Source organism: Nomascus leucogenys, chromosome 11 (genome assembly GCF_006542625.1).
Source record: "Nomascus leucogenys isolate Asia chromosome 11, Asia_NLE_v1, whole genome shotgun sequence".
In the NCBI taxonomy this organism is placed as follows: Eukaryota; Metazoa; Chordata; class Mammalia; order Primates; family Hylobatidae; genus Nomascus; species Nomascus leucogenys.
In genome coordinates this window covers 43168962-43183750 of record NC_044391.1, presented here as the reverse complement: position 1 = coordinate 43183750, position 14789 = coordinate 43168962, and the positions used below count along the sequence as shown (strand labels likewise).

The window sequence follows — 14789 nt, the reverse complement described above, 5'->3', positions numbered from 1 at the left end:
TCACATCAAATAACAGTATTTTTCATTGCTATTCTTTCCCATCTACTCAATCCTAACCATTCATCTTCCAGTTAAAAATCCCTGTCTCTGTCAAGATAAATGTGACCGTTGGATTTCTTGAGAATCAGCTGAACTTACCAAATTACTGTATACTAATTTGTCTGATGACTACATAGGTTTCAGCATTGCATATTCATGTATATTAGATGGTTGGGTATTAGATAAAGTATTTTTTAGTACAAAATAAAGGACATATTTTAAATGAGAATTGATCCTTCTTCAAATCATCAGACTTATAAAATAGAATAAAAAATATAAGAAGATACAAGGCCATATTAAAGGAGAAGTTAGATATCAACAGTTCATTACCAAAGTGAGAACACATAGTAAGTGATGTTTTGCAAGGAAAAGTTTTGGACTAGCAATTAAAGAATATTGCTCACTAGTGGTCCTGAAGCTGGATCAAGGAATATTAATATATGTTTGTGGTTTACACGAAAAGCATTTTCTTGCACTTTGTAAAAATAATTAAAATTCACTTTGCTTTTAATAAATTGAGAAAAAACCCCAGAAAAAACCACAGAAACATTTCACAATACATACAGGCATTCAAATTGTGAAAGGAATTGCCTTGTTTTAGTACTACCAAACAAGTGTAACCCAGTAGACAAGCATACTCCTGACTTTTGTAAATAGGAATATATTTTGGAAAGAAGGATGAGAAAATTCTCCTTTCACATTAAACACTGCCAACACTTAAAGACACACAGACTTTTTTTTTTTTTTTTTTTGAGATGGAGTCTTGCTCTGTCACCCAGGCTGGAGTGCAGTGGCACCATCTCGGCTCACTGCAAGCTCCGCCTCCTGGGCTCACACCATTCTCCTGCCTCAGCCTCCCGAGCAGCTAGGACTACAGGTGCCCACCACCATGCCCGGCTAATTTTTTGTATTTTTATTAGAGACGGGGTTTCACCATGTTAGTCAGGATGGTCTCGATCTCCTAACCTCGTGATCCGCCTGCCTTGGCCTCCCAAAGTGCTGAGATTACAGGCGTGAGCCACCACGCCCGCCCGACTTTTTAAAGATATATAAAAGAAAGGTTATTAGTATACTAAAAGAATTAGAAAATAACTTCTTACAAGACAATAATTTAGTTGTTCAAGGAAGAGACAAAGGATTACCCAAGTGACAACCTAGAATTATGACCAATACCTCTCTCTACAAGGGGAAATGTATCAAAGGCACACAGACATGGTTTAAATCACATACACATAATCTTACTGCTATTGGCTGTATAAGTCACAGAGTTGAGGCTCACAGGCCAATGACCAAGACGGTCACACACAGAGAGACGAACACAGTGGTTTCTCACGGTTCTTCCATTGTGATAAAATTTTTTTGATGATCTGATGTTCCTAACTTGGCAAAACCTTTTGGGATATCACTTGGAATAAGTCTCATCAGGATAATATATTGGCTAACCAAAATCAAATGCACCCAAGATAACCACAAGTTCTCAGGACTAATTAAAACATACAAACTTTCAAAAAACAATGACTTTCTTGGAACTACTCTGGCAATAAACACCACTTTCAGGAAACAATAATGAATACATAAAATTTCTACAAACAACTTGCCTTCTGAGAAATAAGTTTTGCCACCACATCTCTGGCATGGACATCTATGGTACAAATTGTCATGATCTTCTGTCTGTCTCCAGGCGGAAGTTCTCCCAGCAAAAGTATAATCAGTGTATTCAGCTGAGAAATCTAGAAGGAATCATTTTTTAAAAAGGAAGGAAGGGTTACAAATACAAATTTAAGAGCCCCAAATTCTTCATATTTGTAAAGACTGATTTAGTTTGCAAAACAATTTCTTTCCTTTTTTTTTTTTTTTTGAGATGAAGTCTCACTCTGTCACCCAGGCTGGAGTGCAGTGGCACGATCTCGGCTCACTGCAACCTCTGTATCCTGGGTTCAAGCAATTCGCCTGCCTCAGCCTCCCTAGTAGTTGGGATTACAGGTGCCCGCCACCACACCCAGCTAATTTTTATATTTTTGGTAGGGACAGGATTTCACCGTTTTGGTCAGGCTGGTCTCAAACTCCTGACCTCAAGTGATCTGCCTACCTCGGCCTCCCAAAATGCTGGGATTACAGGCATGAGCCACTACGCCTGGCCACAAAACAACTTCAAATGTGTTACCCCAGCTGGTCCTCAAAGAACCTTGGCGTAGAAATGACAATATTATTACCCCCCGACACAGATGAAGGACAAGAGAACCTGTGAGCAATGACAAAGCCAGGGCAGACACAGGGTTTCCTGGCTGCACTGAACTGACCCTTTACCCTAATGATAGCCTCGTCCATAACACTGTTGGAAAGCACATGAATATAAATCTTCAAAGGCCAAATTAGACTAACTTTCAAAAAAGCACAGTAAGAGTTAAATGACAAATTATATTTTTCTTTAGAAAAGCATTCACCTAACAATTTGTGTTTGCTTTGGTTTTTAAAAATACAAGATAGTGATGATTACTGAAAAAATATTTAAAATGAAGAGCTGAAGAATATCCTCCTTTATCCTTATTCTTGTTTAGGTCCGTCGAACTCGTAGATAAATATTTTTCAAACTGCTGGTCTTTTTTCATAGAATGGAAAGGAATAAAACGGAATGCCATTAATGACAATTCACTGAAGTGAATGGAATAGAAAATACGGCATTACAGGTAGTAAGAGAATGTATTGTTTCATGCTGTTTTATTTCAGTTTTGACTACCTACATAAACATGTGAACTTGGATCTAATAGAAAGTATTTCTTATGGGGAATTGTGGTCAGAGAGGTTTGAAAGATGCTGTCTTAGGTGGTCATTTTGTTAGTATGGTTATTTACGCAAAAAGATTTCTGCCTTACTCAAGCCTTATTTACAAACAAATATTTCTGCCTTATTCCAGGTATCATACTGTGAAACAATACCATCCCCTTTTCTCTTCAGCTCTGCAAAAGGGCAGTCAATGACAAACTGCTAGCACCTGAGAAAGCTGGCGGTAAGTGAATATGACAGATCACCAGAGACTCAAACCTTTGTAGCCTACTGTCAAAATACAGGTTCACTACTGTACTATTATCACGTCCCGGAAAATGTGAAACCCTGCAAACTTCCCTGAGATTGCCGTGCGGCTGGAGGCTAGAGAAAGTCATACAGCTGGAATAAGAAGGGAGAAGAAAGGCAGGAAGAGATAAGCGTAACATGTGCAATTTCCATGAAATAAGAACACAGAAGGTTCCAGGCACTGACTAAGCACGTTGCTGATCTCGTTGCACTTAAGATAATCTGTTATCCGAACTTTGCAGACGAGAAAATTGCGTCAAAGCCCTATTAACCACATTTGCCAATCCAGGGAGGGGAAATTCAAATCCCAATAGTCTGACTTCAGATTCATCACATAGACCCTCTCCAGCCTCCACAAGACCTACCCATCCCTTCAGATCTGAGAAACTGTAGCTGTGCAAGAAACATTCAGGACAGACTTAAAGTCAAACACAAAGGAAAGCTGGCTTAAAGAAATAAAAATATTAATATATGTCCCCTAGATATTTAGGATACACGACAGCTTTATAAGCATTTGCCCTATTTCCCCACCCTCCTGGGCTTTATTGAGGTATGATTGAAAAGCAAAAATTGTATACGTTTAAGGTATACAACATGATATTTTGATGTAGGTATACATTGTGAAACTATTACCCGAACCAAGCTAACTGACATATCTATCGGCTCACATATCTTTTAAGTGAGAATACTTGATATTTACTCTCTTAGCAAATTTCAAGTATACACTACATTATTATTAACTATTGTTGCCATATGTTAAATTAGGTCTCTAGAACTTATTCATGCTGTAACTGAAAGTTTGTACCCTTTGACCAATATCTTCTGTGTTCCCCCATCCCTATCCTCTGGTAGCCACCATTCTACCATTACTATTGTGTTAGACTTTTTTTTTTTTAAATCCACTTATAAGTGAGATTATGCAGTATTTGTCTTTCTGTGTTTAGCTTATTTCACATAGAATAATGCCCTTCAGATTCATCCAGGTTGTCACAACTGGTAGGATTCCTTCTTTGTAAAGGCTAAATCATATTCCTCTGTGTGTGTGTGTGCATGGGCGCGAGTGTCTACACATTTTCTTTATCCATCTATCAATGAATACTTGGGTTTTTTCCACATCTTGGCTATTGTGAATAAAGCTGCAATGAACACGGGAGTGCACATATCTTGTCAAGATAGTGGTTTTATTTCCTTTACCTATATACCCAGAAGTGAGATTGTTGGATCATTCGGTAGTTCTATTTTTAATATTTTGAGGAATGTTCATAATGTTTTCCATAATGGCTATACTACTTCCTACCAACCACCAAGAAGGTCAAAGATCCGTACGCTGAAAACTACAAAACTCCAGGGAAAAAAATTAAGGACACAAATAAATGGAATGATCCCATGCCCTTGGATTAGAAGAATTTATATTTGTTAAAATCTCTGTACTGCCCAGAGTTCTCTGTAGACGTAATGCAACTGCATCAAGATTTCAATGCCATTTTTTTTGCAGATGTAGAAAAAACAATCTTAAAATTTGTATGGAATCACCAAGGACCCCGAATAGCCAAAGCAATCTTAAGCAAGAAAAACAAAGCTGGAGGCATCACATCTCCTGATTTCAAATTATATTACAAAGCTACAGTAATCAAAACAGTGTGGTACTGGCATACAAAAAGGCACATAGACCAATGGAAAAGAATAGAGAGTTAAAAAATAAATTTTTCAACTGATTTTCAGCATAGGCACCAAAAACAGTGAAGAAAGGATAGAAGACTCTTACATAAATGGTGTTGGAAAAAACTGGACATCACATGCAAAAAAACAAAATTGGACCCTTACCCTATACACAAAAAAGCAACTCAAAATGAATCAAAGACTCAAAGATAAGACGTGAAACTGTAAAATTCCTTAAAAAAAAGTGGGAAAAGCTTCATGACTTTGGTCTTGACAATGATTTTTTGGACTTGACACCAAAAGCATAGACAACAAAATAAAAAATAAACAAGTGAACTATATCAAACTAAAAAGTTTCTGTACATCAACAGAAAAAAATCAACAAAATGAAAAGGTAGCCTATGGAATGGAAGAAAATATTTACAAACAATATATCTGATAAGGAATTAATATCTAAAATATATAAGGAACTCATACAACTCAATGGTGACAAATAGCCTGATTAGCAATGGGCAAAGGACCAGAATAGACATTTTCCCAAAGAAAACATACAAATGTCTAACTAGTATATGAAAAGATGCTCGAAATCACTAATCATTAGAGAAATCAAAACCACAATGAGCTATCACCTCACACCCATTACAGTGGCTATAATAAAAAAGTCAAAAGATCTTGTTGGCAATGATGTTCCTTAACCTACTACAAGAGTGACATCAAAGATCACTGATCGCAGGCCGGCCGTGATGGCTCATGCCTGTAATCCCAGCACTTTGGGAGGCCGAGGCAGGTGGATCACTTGAGGTCAGGAGTTCAAGACCAGCCTGGCCAATAGGGTGAAACCCCATCTCTACTAAAAATACAAAAAATATCAGCCAGGCATAGTGATGTGTACCTGTAATCCCAGCTTCACGGGAGGCTGAGGCAGGAGAATTGCTTGAATCTGGGAGGTATAGGCTGCAGTGAGCTGAGATCACACCACTGCACTCCAGCCTGGGTGACAGAGTGAGATTCTGTCTCAAAAAATAAAAAAAGATTACTGATCACAGATCACTATGATAGATACAATAATAAAAAAATTAAATATTCCAAGAATTACCAAAATGTGACATGAAGACACAAAGCGAGCTCATGTTGTTTGAATGATGATGTCAATGCCCAGCATAGACAATGTTGTCACAAATCTTTAATTTGTAAAAAAAAAAAAAAAAAAAAAAAAAAAAAAAAAAAAAAAGCAGTATCTGCAAAGCACAGTAAAGCGAATCACAGTAAAATGAGATACACCTGTACTTTTAATACACTGCATCTTTAAAAAGTAGCTAAATGTTTAAAAAGCAGATGTGATTATTGTTTTATGTCTAATATGTTGACTGCTCATCATCCCCTAGATTTTATGTTCCACAAAGGCAAGGACAGCGTCAATCTTATTCAGTGCCTTATCCCAGAGCCACTGAAGAACTGTCAGAGTGTGGGTGCTCAATGCGTATCTGCTGAATAGATGAATTAATGTACAAAAACAACCCATACCTACGCAAGTTTCTAAGGAAAATTAATATACACTTTATTGAGAAAAGAGATATTTAGGCCTTGGATATTTTCTCATCTGGGTCAAGATATCCAGTCTTTGCAGTATCCAATCTTACACCACTACCAATATTTGGTTAAAGAAAAAGTTGATTGTATTAACAGTAATAATATTGTATGCCTTACAAGAACACTTATAATTTTAAGTGCATTCACATGCATTGTCTTGTCTGAGCCTCCCAACAACCTGTGATTTCTGCATTATTGATTCATTTTTCACAGAAGTGCAGTCAAATGAAAGATGATTAAAAACACAGCTTGTCAACATAATCTGCACAGCATCATATGTTGGGGATCTTACACTGTGTATCAAGATTAAACCTTCTCTGATGATACTGTTTTGTAAGTAATAAAATTCTGTACCCATAGTTATGTAATGTAGTTATAAAATGGCTGTATTATTTGGGCAGTGGCAACAGGTAGCAATCACTATGGTCAGTACTGTACTTGTATATAAGTTTATGGTCTGTGACATATAAAACACTCCTTAGCAGCTTTAAGAAAATATATTCTGTCATGTAATCAGTACATATTCTTGCCACTGATCGCAATAGCGTTACATGATTTTCTACTGGATCAAGTATGTCTGGCTCAAGTCTACCTACGCCCCTTTGAAACTCAAGTGGCTATTTTCCTGGTACATCTTGGCTTCATTACAGTGCAAGTACAGCATGTGTCTTGAACTAGAAATAAGCCCGACTTAGAGTGAAATCCAAACTTTTGTTCCTGGAGTGCAAAGTCTTCTATGACCTCACACCACTCCTTTCCTATCTCACTTCACTAACCATGCTGGCCTTCTCTTTGTTCTCCTATCACAGCTGCTTTAAGGCCACAGCAACCATTTCATGTGCCTGGAGTCATCTTCCCTCTAATCCTTGTATGACTGGCTTCCTCTAATTATTCAAAGCTGTAGTTCAAATTTACCTCCTCAAATTGGCCTTCCCTGGCCGTTCTATTTACTATTACCCCCATCTATTTATTCTAAATGCTTCTATTTTATTATCTTTATGGAACTTATGAGTATCCTATCAATCATGTATTTCTTTGTCTCCTCCACCCTAAACTCTAAAGGAGCAAGGCCCACATCTGTCTTATTCTGTGCTGTGTTCTCATGCTTAGCATAGCGGCCAGCATAAAGCATGTGTCCAAATCAACACTCACTGTATGAACTGATGAAGGAAGAAATGAACAAACGAAAGACAGCAACAATACACACCAATAGTTTTTTGTTCTCTCATTCACTCATTCATACAAGATGACAAATGTGGTTCTTGTTTCCAGACCTTACAGGACAACAAGGAATGCAGATAAATAATTAAAATTGTTTTGCTAGGGCAAGTAGAAAGTACGCTGACAGCACACAGAAATAGGGCCTTGCCTGATCTAAGGATTAGAAAGGCACGTTAGAGGAATGTATACTAAGACTTAAAGAATGAGCAGCATTTAGGTTGAGAAGAATTTAGGGGTTGGCCAACAGGGAGGCAGTCGTTAAGCCACAGGAAGCAGCCTGTGTAAAGGCCCTGAATGGATCGGGTGGCTCTGGAAAAAGTGAAAGAGGTCACCCATGGCAGGAGTGGGTGGCATAGGAAGGAGAGGTGTGTAAGGATGCTGCAGAGGAAGGCAAGTGCCCACATGCAGGGCTTGCCCAGCTCCGTTAGGACAACGAGATGGTGCTGAAAGGTCTAGAAAGTGGGGTGATAGGGCCGGGCACGGTGGCTCACGCTTGTAATCCCAGCACTTTGGGAGGCCGAGGCGGGCGGATCACAAGGTCAGGAGATCGAGACCACGGTGAAACCCCGTCTCTACTAAAAATACAAAAAAAAATTAGCCAGGCGTGGCGGCGGGCGCCTGTAGTCCCAGCTACTCGGAGAGGCTGAGGCAGGAGAATGGCGTGAACCCGGGAGGCGGAGCTTGTAGTGAGCCGAGATCGCGCCACTGCACTCCAGCCTGGGCGACAGAGCAAGACTCCATCTCAAAAAAAAAAAAAAAAAAGAAAGAAAGTGGGGTGATAATGAGATTTCTGTTATTAAATTATTTCTCTGGCTATACTGTAAAGAATGAATTGGAGGAAGGTAAGACTGGAAGAAAAGACCTGTGAGGAGGATGCTACAGTCATTTAGATGAAAGAGAGTGGCTTGGTCTAGGACATTATCAAAGCAGTTGGAGAAGGCAGTGAGAATAGGGATCTTCAGAACAGTGAGAGAATTGGTGGTTGATTGGCTATTGAGCAAAAGAAGAGTCAAGCAGGCTTCTAGTGTGAGCAACTAGTGAAGAATGTTGGTTTTTTTTTTTTTTTTTCCTGCAGTTGGGCACGTTGGGAGGCAAGTTGAGAAGAGCAAATGTGCATTGGATCTTTTAGATTGGGTGAGCCTGTAAGCCTTCAGTGAAAAATCCCAATCTGCTGCTGGCTGTGCTTCAGGAGAGAGATGTAGGCTGGAGCAAAGGAGACAGAGGAGCCATAAAAGTGGATGAAATTAGTCAGGGATGTGTGGAGAAAAGAAAAGAGGAAAAGAAAAGGGAAGGAAAAAGAAAGATTGTGGGAGGCTGAGGCAGATGGATCACTTGAGGCTAGGAGTTCCAGGCCTGGTCAACATGGCGAAACCCTGTATCTACTAAAAACACAAAAACATTAGCCAGGCATGGTGGTGCACACTTGTAAGCCCAGTTACTTCGGAGGCTGAGGCACGGGAATTGTTTGAAGCTGGGAGGCAGAGGTTGCAGGGAGCCAAGATCACACCACTGCACTCCAGCCTGGGTGACAGAACGAGAACCTGTTTAAAACAAAACAAAACAAAACAAAACAAAACACAAAAACAGACCAGGCACAGTGGCTCACATCTGTAATCCCAGCACTTTGGGAGGCCAGGGTGGGTGGATCACCTGAGATCAGGAGTTCAAGACCAGTCTGGCCAAGATGGTGAAGGGTCGACTCTACTAAAAATACAAAAATTAGCTGGGCATGATCACGCCTGTAATTCCAGGTACTTGGGAGGCTGAGGCAGAAGAATTGCTTGAACCCGCGAGGCAGAGATTGCAGTGAGCCGAGATAGCGCCACTGCATTCCAGCCTGGGCGACAGGGTGAAACTCCATCAAAAAGAAAACAAAACAACCCCCCCCCCCCCCCCCCCCCCAAAACAAAACAGAATAGAGCCATAAGGAACAGGAATATTTAAGGAGCAGAAGGAAGACCAGCCAGGTGAAGTAAACAGCAGCCCTAGGTAGAAAACTAGAATTAAAAAAAAAAACATGAATATAAAGGAAAAGAGTATGTGAAGAAGTAGGAAGTATTTTCTAAGTTAAAGAAAATACAAATAGACTCAGTCAAGTGGTAGAAATAGGTTGCGGTGATGAGAAAAAGGAAAGAGCAAGTATAGGTCAGCAAGCTTGATTATAATAAAGGTTACAAAGATAAGGCAGGAAATAAAAGATGTGGCATGAATGGACAATTTTTGGTTATTATTTTGTTTTGAGTAATGAGGGAGTTGGGCATGTTTAATTACTGATGGGAATGAGCAAGAGCGAGAAACTGAAGAAACGGGATGAAAGAAAGTCAGGGCAGCCTTGAGAGAGGTCAGAGCAGAAGGGACCCAGAGCAGAGATGGAGAAACGCTCTGGCAGTTCCTAGCTGCAGGATGGTGTAGGGGGAGGGACATCAGCCTGATGGCCATTGCTCTAGTTCCTCTCTGATGATGTCAGGAGATAATAAAAGCACTGACTGACAGGCATTGTATGGGTACATGTGTACTGTGTATGTGTTTTCTAATTTAATCATCACAACTCTGTGAAGTAGGCGCGATTAGTATTCCAGTTTTCCATATGAGAATATAAGATAACCCGCCTGAGATCACACAGTCATAAATGGTGGAGCCAGGGGCTAGTACACAATTCTAAGATCTCACTGTATATTTTACAAATACAAAACCTTCTTATGTGGATAACAGGGTATCAGACCAGGCAAGAGCTGGCCTCCTGTGATTGTGGTAAGTAGAGAGAGATAACTCAGTATACCCCACTTATGAATTCTCTTATTTATATAAACATAGAAACGCTTCCTAACAAAAAGACAAGATTTTCCACCTTCTATGTCACACACCGTGAAAAAAGGAAAAAGGAAAAGACACAATCTTGACCACCACTGGGGTTTATAGGATACACGTATCTAAAGGACTATAGTGTTCCCAAAGAGGGCCAGCTAGCTTGGTAGGATGACAGTGGGTTCACCATGTAGGACAATGTCAGACCTAGAAAGTAACAGACTTAAGGTCAGAGAGAAGCAGTAGTTCCTGATACATAGTGGTGGCTGGTCCCCCATTTTTTTCTGTCCTGGCTCCTATGGCAGCATGGTAGAAAGAGGCCATACCGTGAATTTAAAGAGTGTGTCCCTAAATACTATAGGTTTAAATAAGGCAACAAAGAAAAAAAATCTTCCTTGCAGCAGAAGCATTGCAGTTTTACCAGCATCAGCCATGGCATATCTCCCAATATGGGGACACCCAAGCCATGGTGACAAAGAAGCTGGAAGAGGCCACTTTGCAGAAAAGTTGAGATCTGGAGGTCAGATTTGGTGGCTCATGCCTGTAACCCCAGTGCTTCTGGAGGCCAAGGAGCAAGAATGGCTTGAGGCCAGGAGTTTGAGACCAGCCTAGGCAACACAGCAAGACCCCATCTCTACAAAAAATGTAAAAATTAGCCAGACATGGTGTTAAGCCTCTGTAGTCCTACCTACTTGGGAGGCTGAGGCAGGAGGACTGTTTGAGCCCGTAAGTTTGAGGCTGCAGTGAGCTATGATCACGTTACTGCACTCTAGCCTGGACACTAGAGCGAGACCCACTCTCTTAAAAATAGAAAAGTAGTCTGGAGCTAGAAGTCCTCAGCTTAGCAGATCAAAGTGAACATTACAATATAACTGCTATAGCACCTTGGGGATCAGCTACCAGGGATCCTCGATCCCTTTCTAACAGGACATAATACTGAAGTTCTTCTTGTTTCATAATAACAACGAGGACCTCTAATCTTGAAACCCACCAGTTTCACCTTCAGCAATATCAGAAACAATGAATTTTCATTTCCATTAGCCAGAGCAAAGGAAATGACAAAGAGACCAAGTCCCATGCTCTTAAAACTATCAGAACCTGGGTTGTTGAATCTCAATTTGTTGTCCTCTTTTCAATGCTCACTTCCTACTTCTCCTGTAATCCTACTGCTAAAACCACCAGTGCAATACTGAGCAATGAATTTCAGATACAGTGAGCATAATTACCTGATTCTTGACACTAATGGAAATTATTCTAATGTTTCACCATTAAGTATGATTTTCTCTGCAGGTTTCTGGTAGATATTTTTCAAGTTATAAAAGTTCCTTTAAATGCTTATATTAGAAAAGAAAAAGGTATAAAGTCAATAAGCGCCCACCTTAAGAAACTTGAAAAAGAGGAACAAATTAAGCTCAAAGTAAGAAGAAGAAAGGAAATAATCAAAATAAGGGCAGAGATAAGTGAAATATAAAACAAACTACAGAGAAAACCAATAACATCAAAGGTTAGTTCTTTGAAAACAGAAATAAAATTGATAAACACCTAGAAAACCCAATTAAGAAAAAAGAGAAAAAAATAAATTACCAACCCCAGAAATGAAAGTAGCACATCTGGGCAGATCTTCCAGATGTTCTGAGGATAATACTGAAATAGCATGACCAACTTACATCAACAAATTGACAACAATAGACCAAGAGTGGCCCTTTTTCTGTAAAGGACCAGATAGTAAATATTTTTGGATTTGTAGGCCATGCAGTCTCTGTCACAGCCACTCCACTCTGCCATCGTGATGTGAAAATAGCCACAGACAATAGACAATAGGCCAGATTTGGCCAGAGGTCTGCAATTTGCCACATGCTGAATTACTTAAAATGGGCAAATATCTTGAAAAATACAAACTTCCAAAACTGACACAAGAAAGGAAGAAGCCCAAAAAACTAAACAGCTGCATATGTATAAAAGAAATCAATTTACAATAAAAAATGTTCTATAAAGAAAACTTCAGGCCCAGATGCATCACAAGTGATGTCTATCATAAACTCTTTCACAAAATAGATATAAATGGATCACTTTCCAACTCCTTCTAAGGAGTATACCCTGATTTCAAAATCTGGCAAAGATACCATAGAAAAAGAAAACCACCAGACAAATGTCCCCGATAAACATAAATGTAGAATTCGTTAACAAAATAATAGCAAACAGAATCCAGCCAAAAATACACACACACACACACACATACACACACACAAACACACACACACACACATGTACACACTTAAAGGACAATTCATAACCAAGTGTTTACTATTCAGGAATGCAAAGTTGGCTTTCAAAAATTCACCAAAATAACAGAATGGCATGGTCATCTCATGAGATTTGAGAAAGCTCAATGCTGATTTAAGATGCAAACTCTCTGCATGTGGTAATGGAAAGGATTTTCCTCTATCTGATAAGGGGCATCTGCAAGAAACATTCAACTAACATCATATTTACTGGAGAAACATTATTCTTACCAAAGAATGTAAATGAACAAGGATGTCTAACTACCTCTATGCAATATTGTGCTGGAGGCCCAGCCAATTCAATAGCTCAAAAAACGGAAGTAAAGAACAAAAAGAAAAAGAATGGAATAGAAGAAAACTGTCATTACTTACAGATGATGTATTTCGGTACACAGGAAGCCCTGTATATACATATTTAAAAACTACTAAATGTAGTAAGTAAACTTAGCAATACCCCAAGATACAACAAGGTGAATATTTAAAAATCAATAAATTTCTATGCACCAGCCAAAAACAATGGGAAATAAAATTTAAAAATTAGTATATAAAACAGAATAAAAAACACATCAACTACCTAAAAATAAATCTAGTGAGAAATGTGCAAGGCTTCTACATTGAAAACTGCAGAAAACATTGCTGAGAGAAATTAGAGAAAACCTATATAAAGAGATACACCATGTTCTTGGGTTATAAGAACCATAATTATTGAGACGTTCATTCTTCCAAAATTTATATTTAGAGGCTGCCCCAGTCACAACTTAATTAGGCTAAAAATTAATTAGGTTTGTACAAATAAACAATGTATTGTAAAATCTATATGGAAAAGAACCTCAAACTGTCAAAACAATCTTGGGGAAAATAACGAACAAAGTTGGAGGGTATATATAAAATGACTTTAAGGATTACTATAAAGCTGCGGTAATTAAGAAAGGTGGATTTGGCATGGAGGCAGAAAAATAGATCAATGGAACAAGAGAATCTGAAAATAGACCCACATATATATATATATATATATAGTCAGTTGACCTTTGACCAAGGTATCACATTAATTAAATAGAAAAAGGAAAGAGGTATGGATTGTAGACCTAATGGGAAAAACCCAGAACCATGAAGCACCTTCAGAGAAACAGAAGTATATTTTCATGACTTTTGGACAGGCAATAACATCTCACACACACACACACACACACACACACACACACAAACAAAAAGAAAAATTTTTTTTAAAAAGACACAAAAAGCACTAGCCATGAAAAAAAATTTGATACACTACACTACATCAAAATTATAACTTTCTGATAAAGTATGCCATTAAGAAAATGAGTAGTCCATTTTCAAACAGAAAACTTGTATCCCAAATAAATGAAGAAATCCTACAATCAATAATTTAAAAAGACCAGGCTCAGTGGCTCATACCTTTAATCCCAACACTTTGGGAGGCCGAGGCTGGAGGATCACTTGAGGTCAGGAGCTCAAGAGAACCTGGGAAACATAGCAAGACCTACAACAAGAATTTTTTAAATGTTTAACTGAGCATGGTGGTGCTTGCCTCTAGTCCTAGCTACAAAAGAGGCTGAGGCAGGAGAATCACTTGAGCCCAGGAGCTTGAGGCTGCAGACTGTGCCACTGCACTCCAGCCTGGGTGACAGAGTGAGACCCTGTCTTAAAAATACATAAGGCAAATCATCCAATTATTTGAAAATGGAGCAAAAGATCAAAAGATTTTAATAGACGCTTCACAATAGAGGATGTATGAATGCTAATTACGTCATGAGAAGGTGCTCAACATCTTTAGACATTAGAAAAATGCCAATTAAAATCACAATGATATACTATTTTATATCCACTGGAATGGCTGCAATTATAAAGACTGACAATATGAATACGGGCAAGTATATAAAGCAACTGAAATTCTGTTACACTGCCCATGGAAGTATAAAAATAGAGAACTGTTTGGCTGTTTCTTAAATGGTTAAACGTACACTTTCTCTGTGATCCAGCAATTTCACTTTTAGGCTTCTACCCAGGAGAAATGAAAATATATGTTCACAAAAAGACTTAATCCAATAATGTTTAAAGTAGCCTTAGAAATAATAGCCTGTGGGATCGGTGGTGATATCC

General features: G+C 38.8%; 1 protein-coding gene across 1 annotated transcript in view; it reads right to left on the bottom strand.

Moving 5' to 3' along the window:
* The window catches only part of DNAH11 (dynein axonemal heavy chain 11), a 363940-nt gene that overhangs the window by 219788 nt on the left and 129363 nt on the right, over positions 1-14789 (bottom strand). Inside the window, exon 31 of the mRNA XM_030822211.1 lies at positions 1638-1769. Within this exon, the coding sequence (XP_030678071.1) occupies positions 1638-1769 (132 nt within the window). The remainder of the gene's footprint in view (positions 1-1637; positions 1770-14789) is intronic.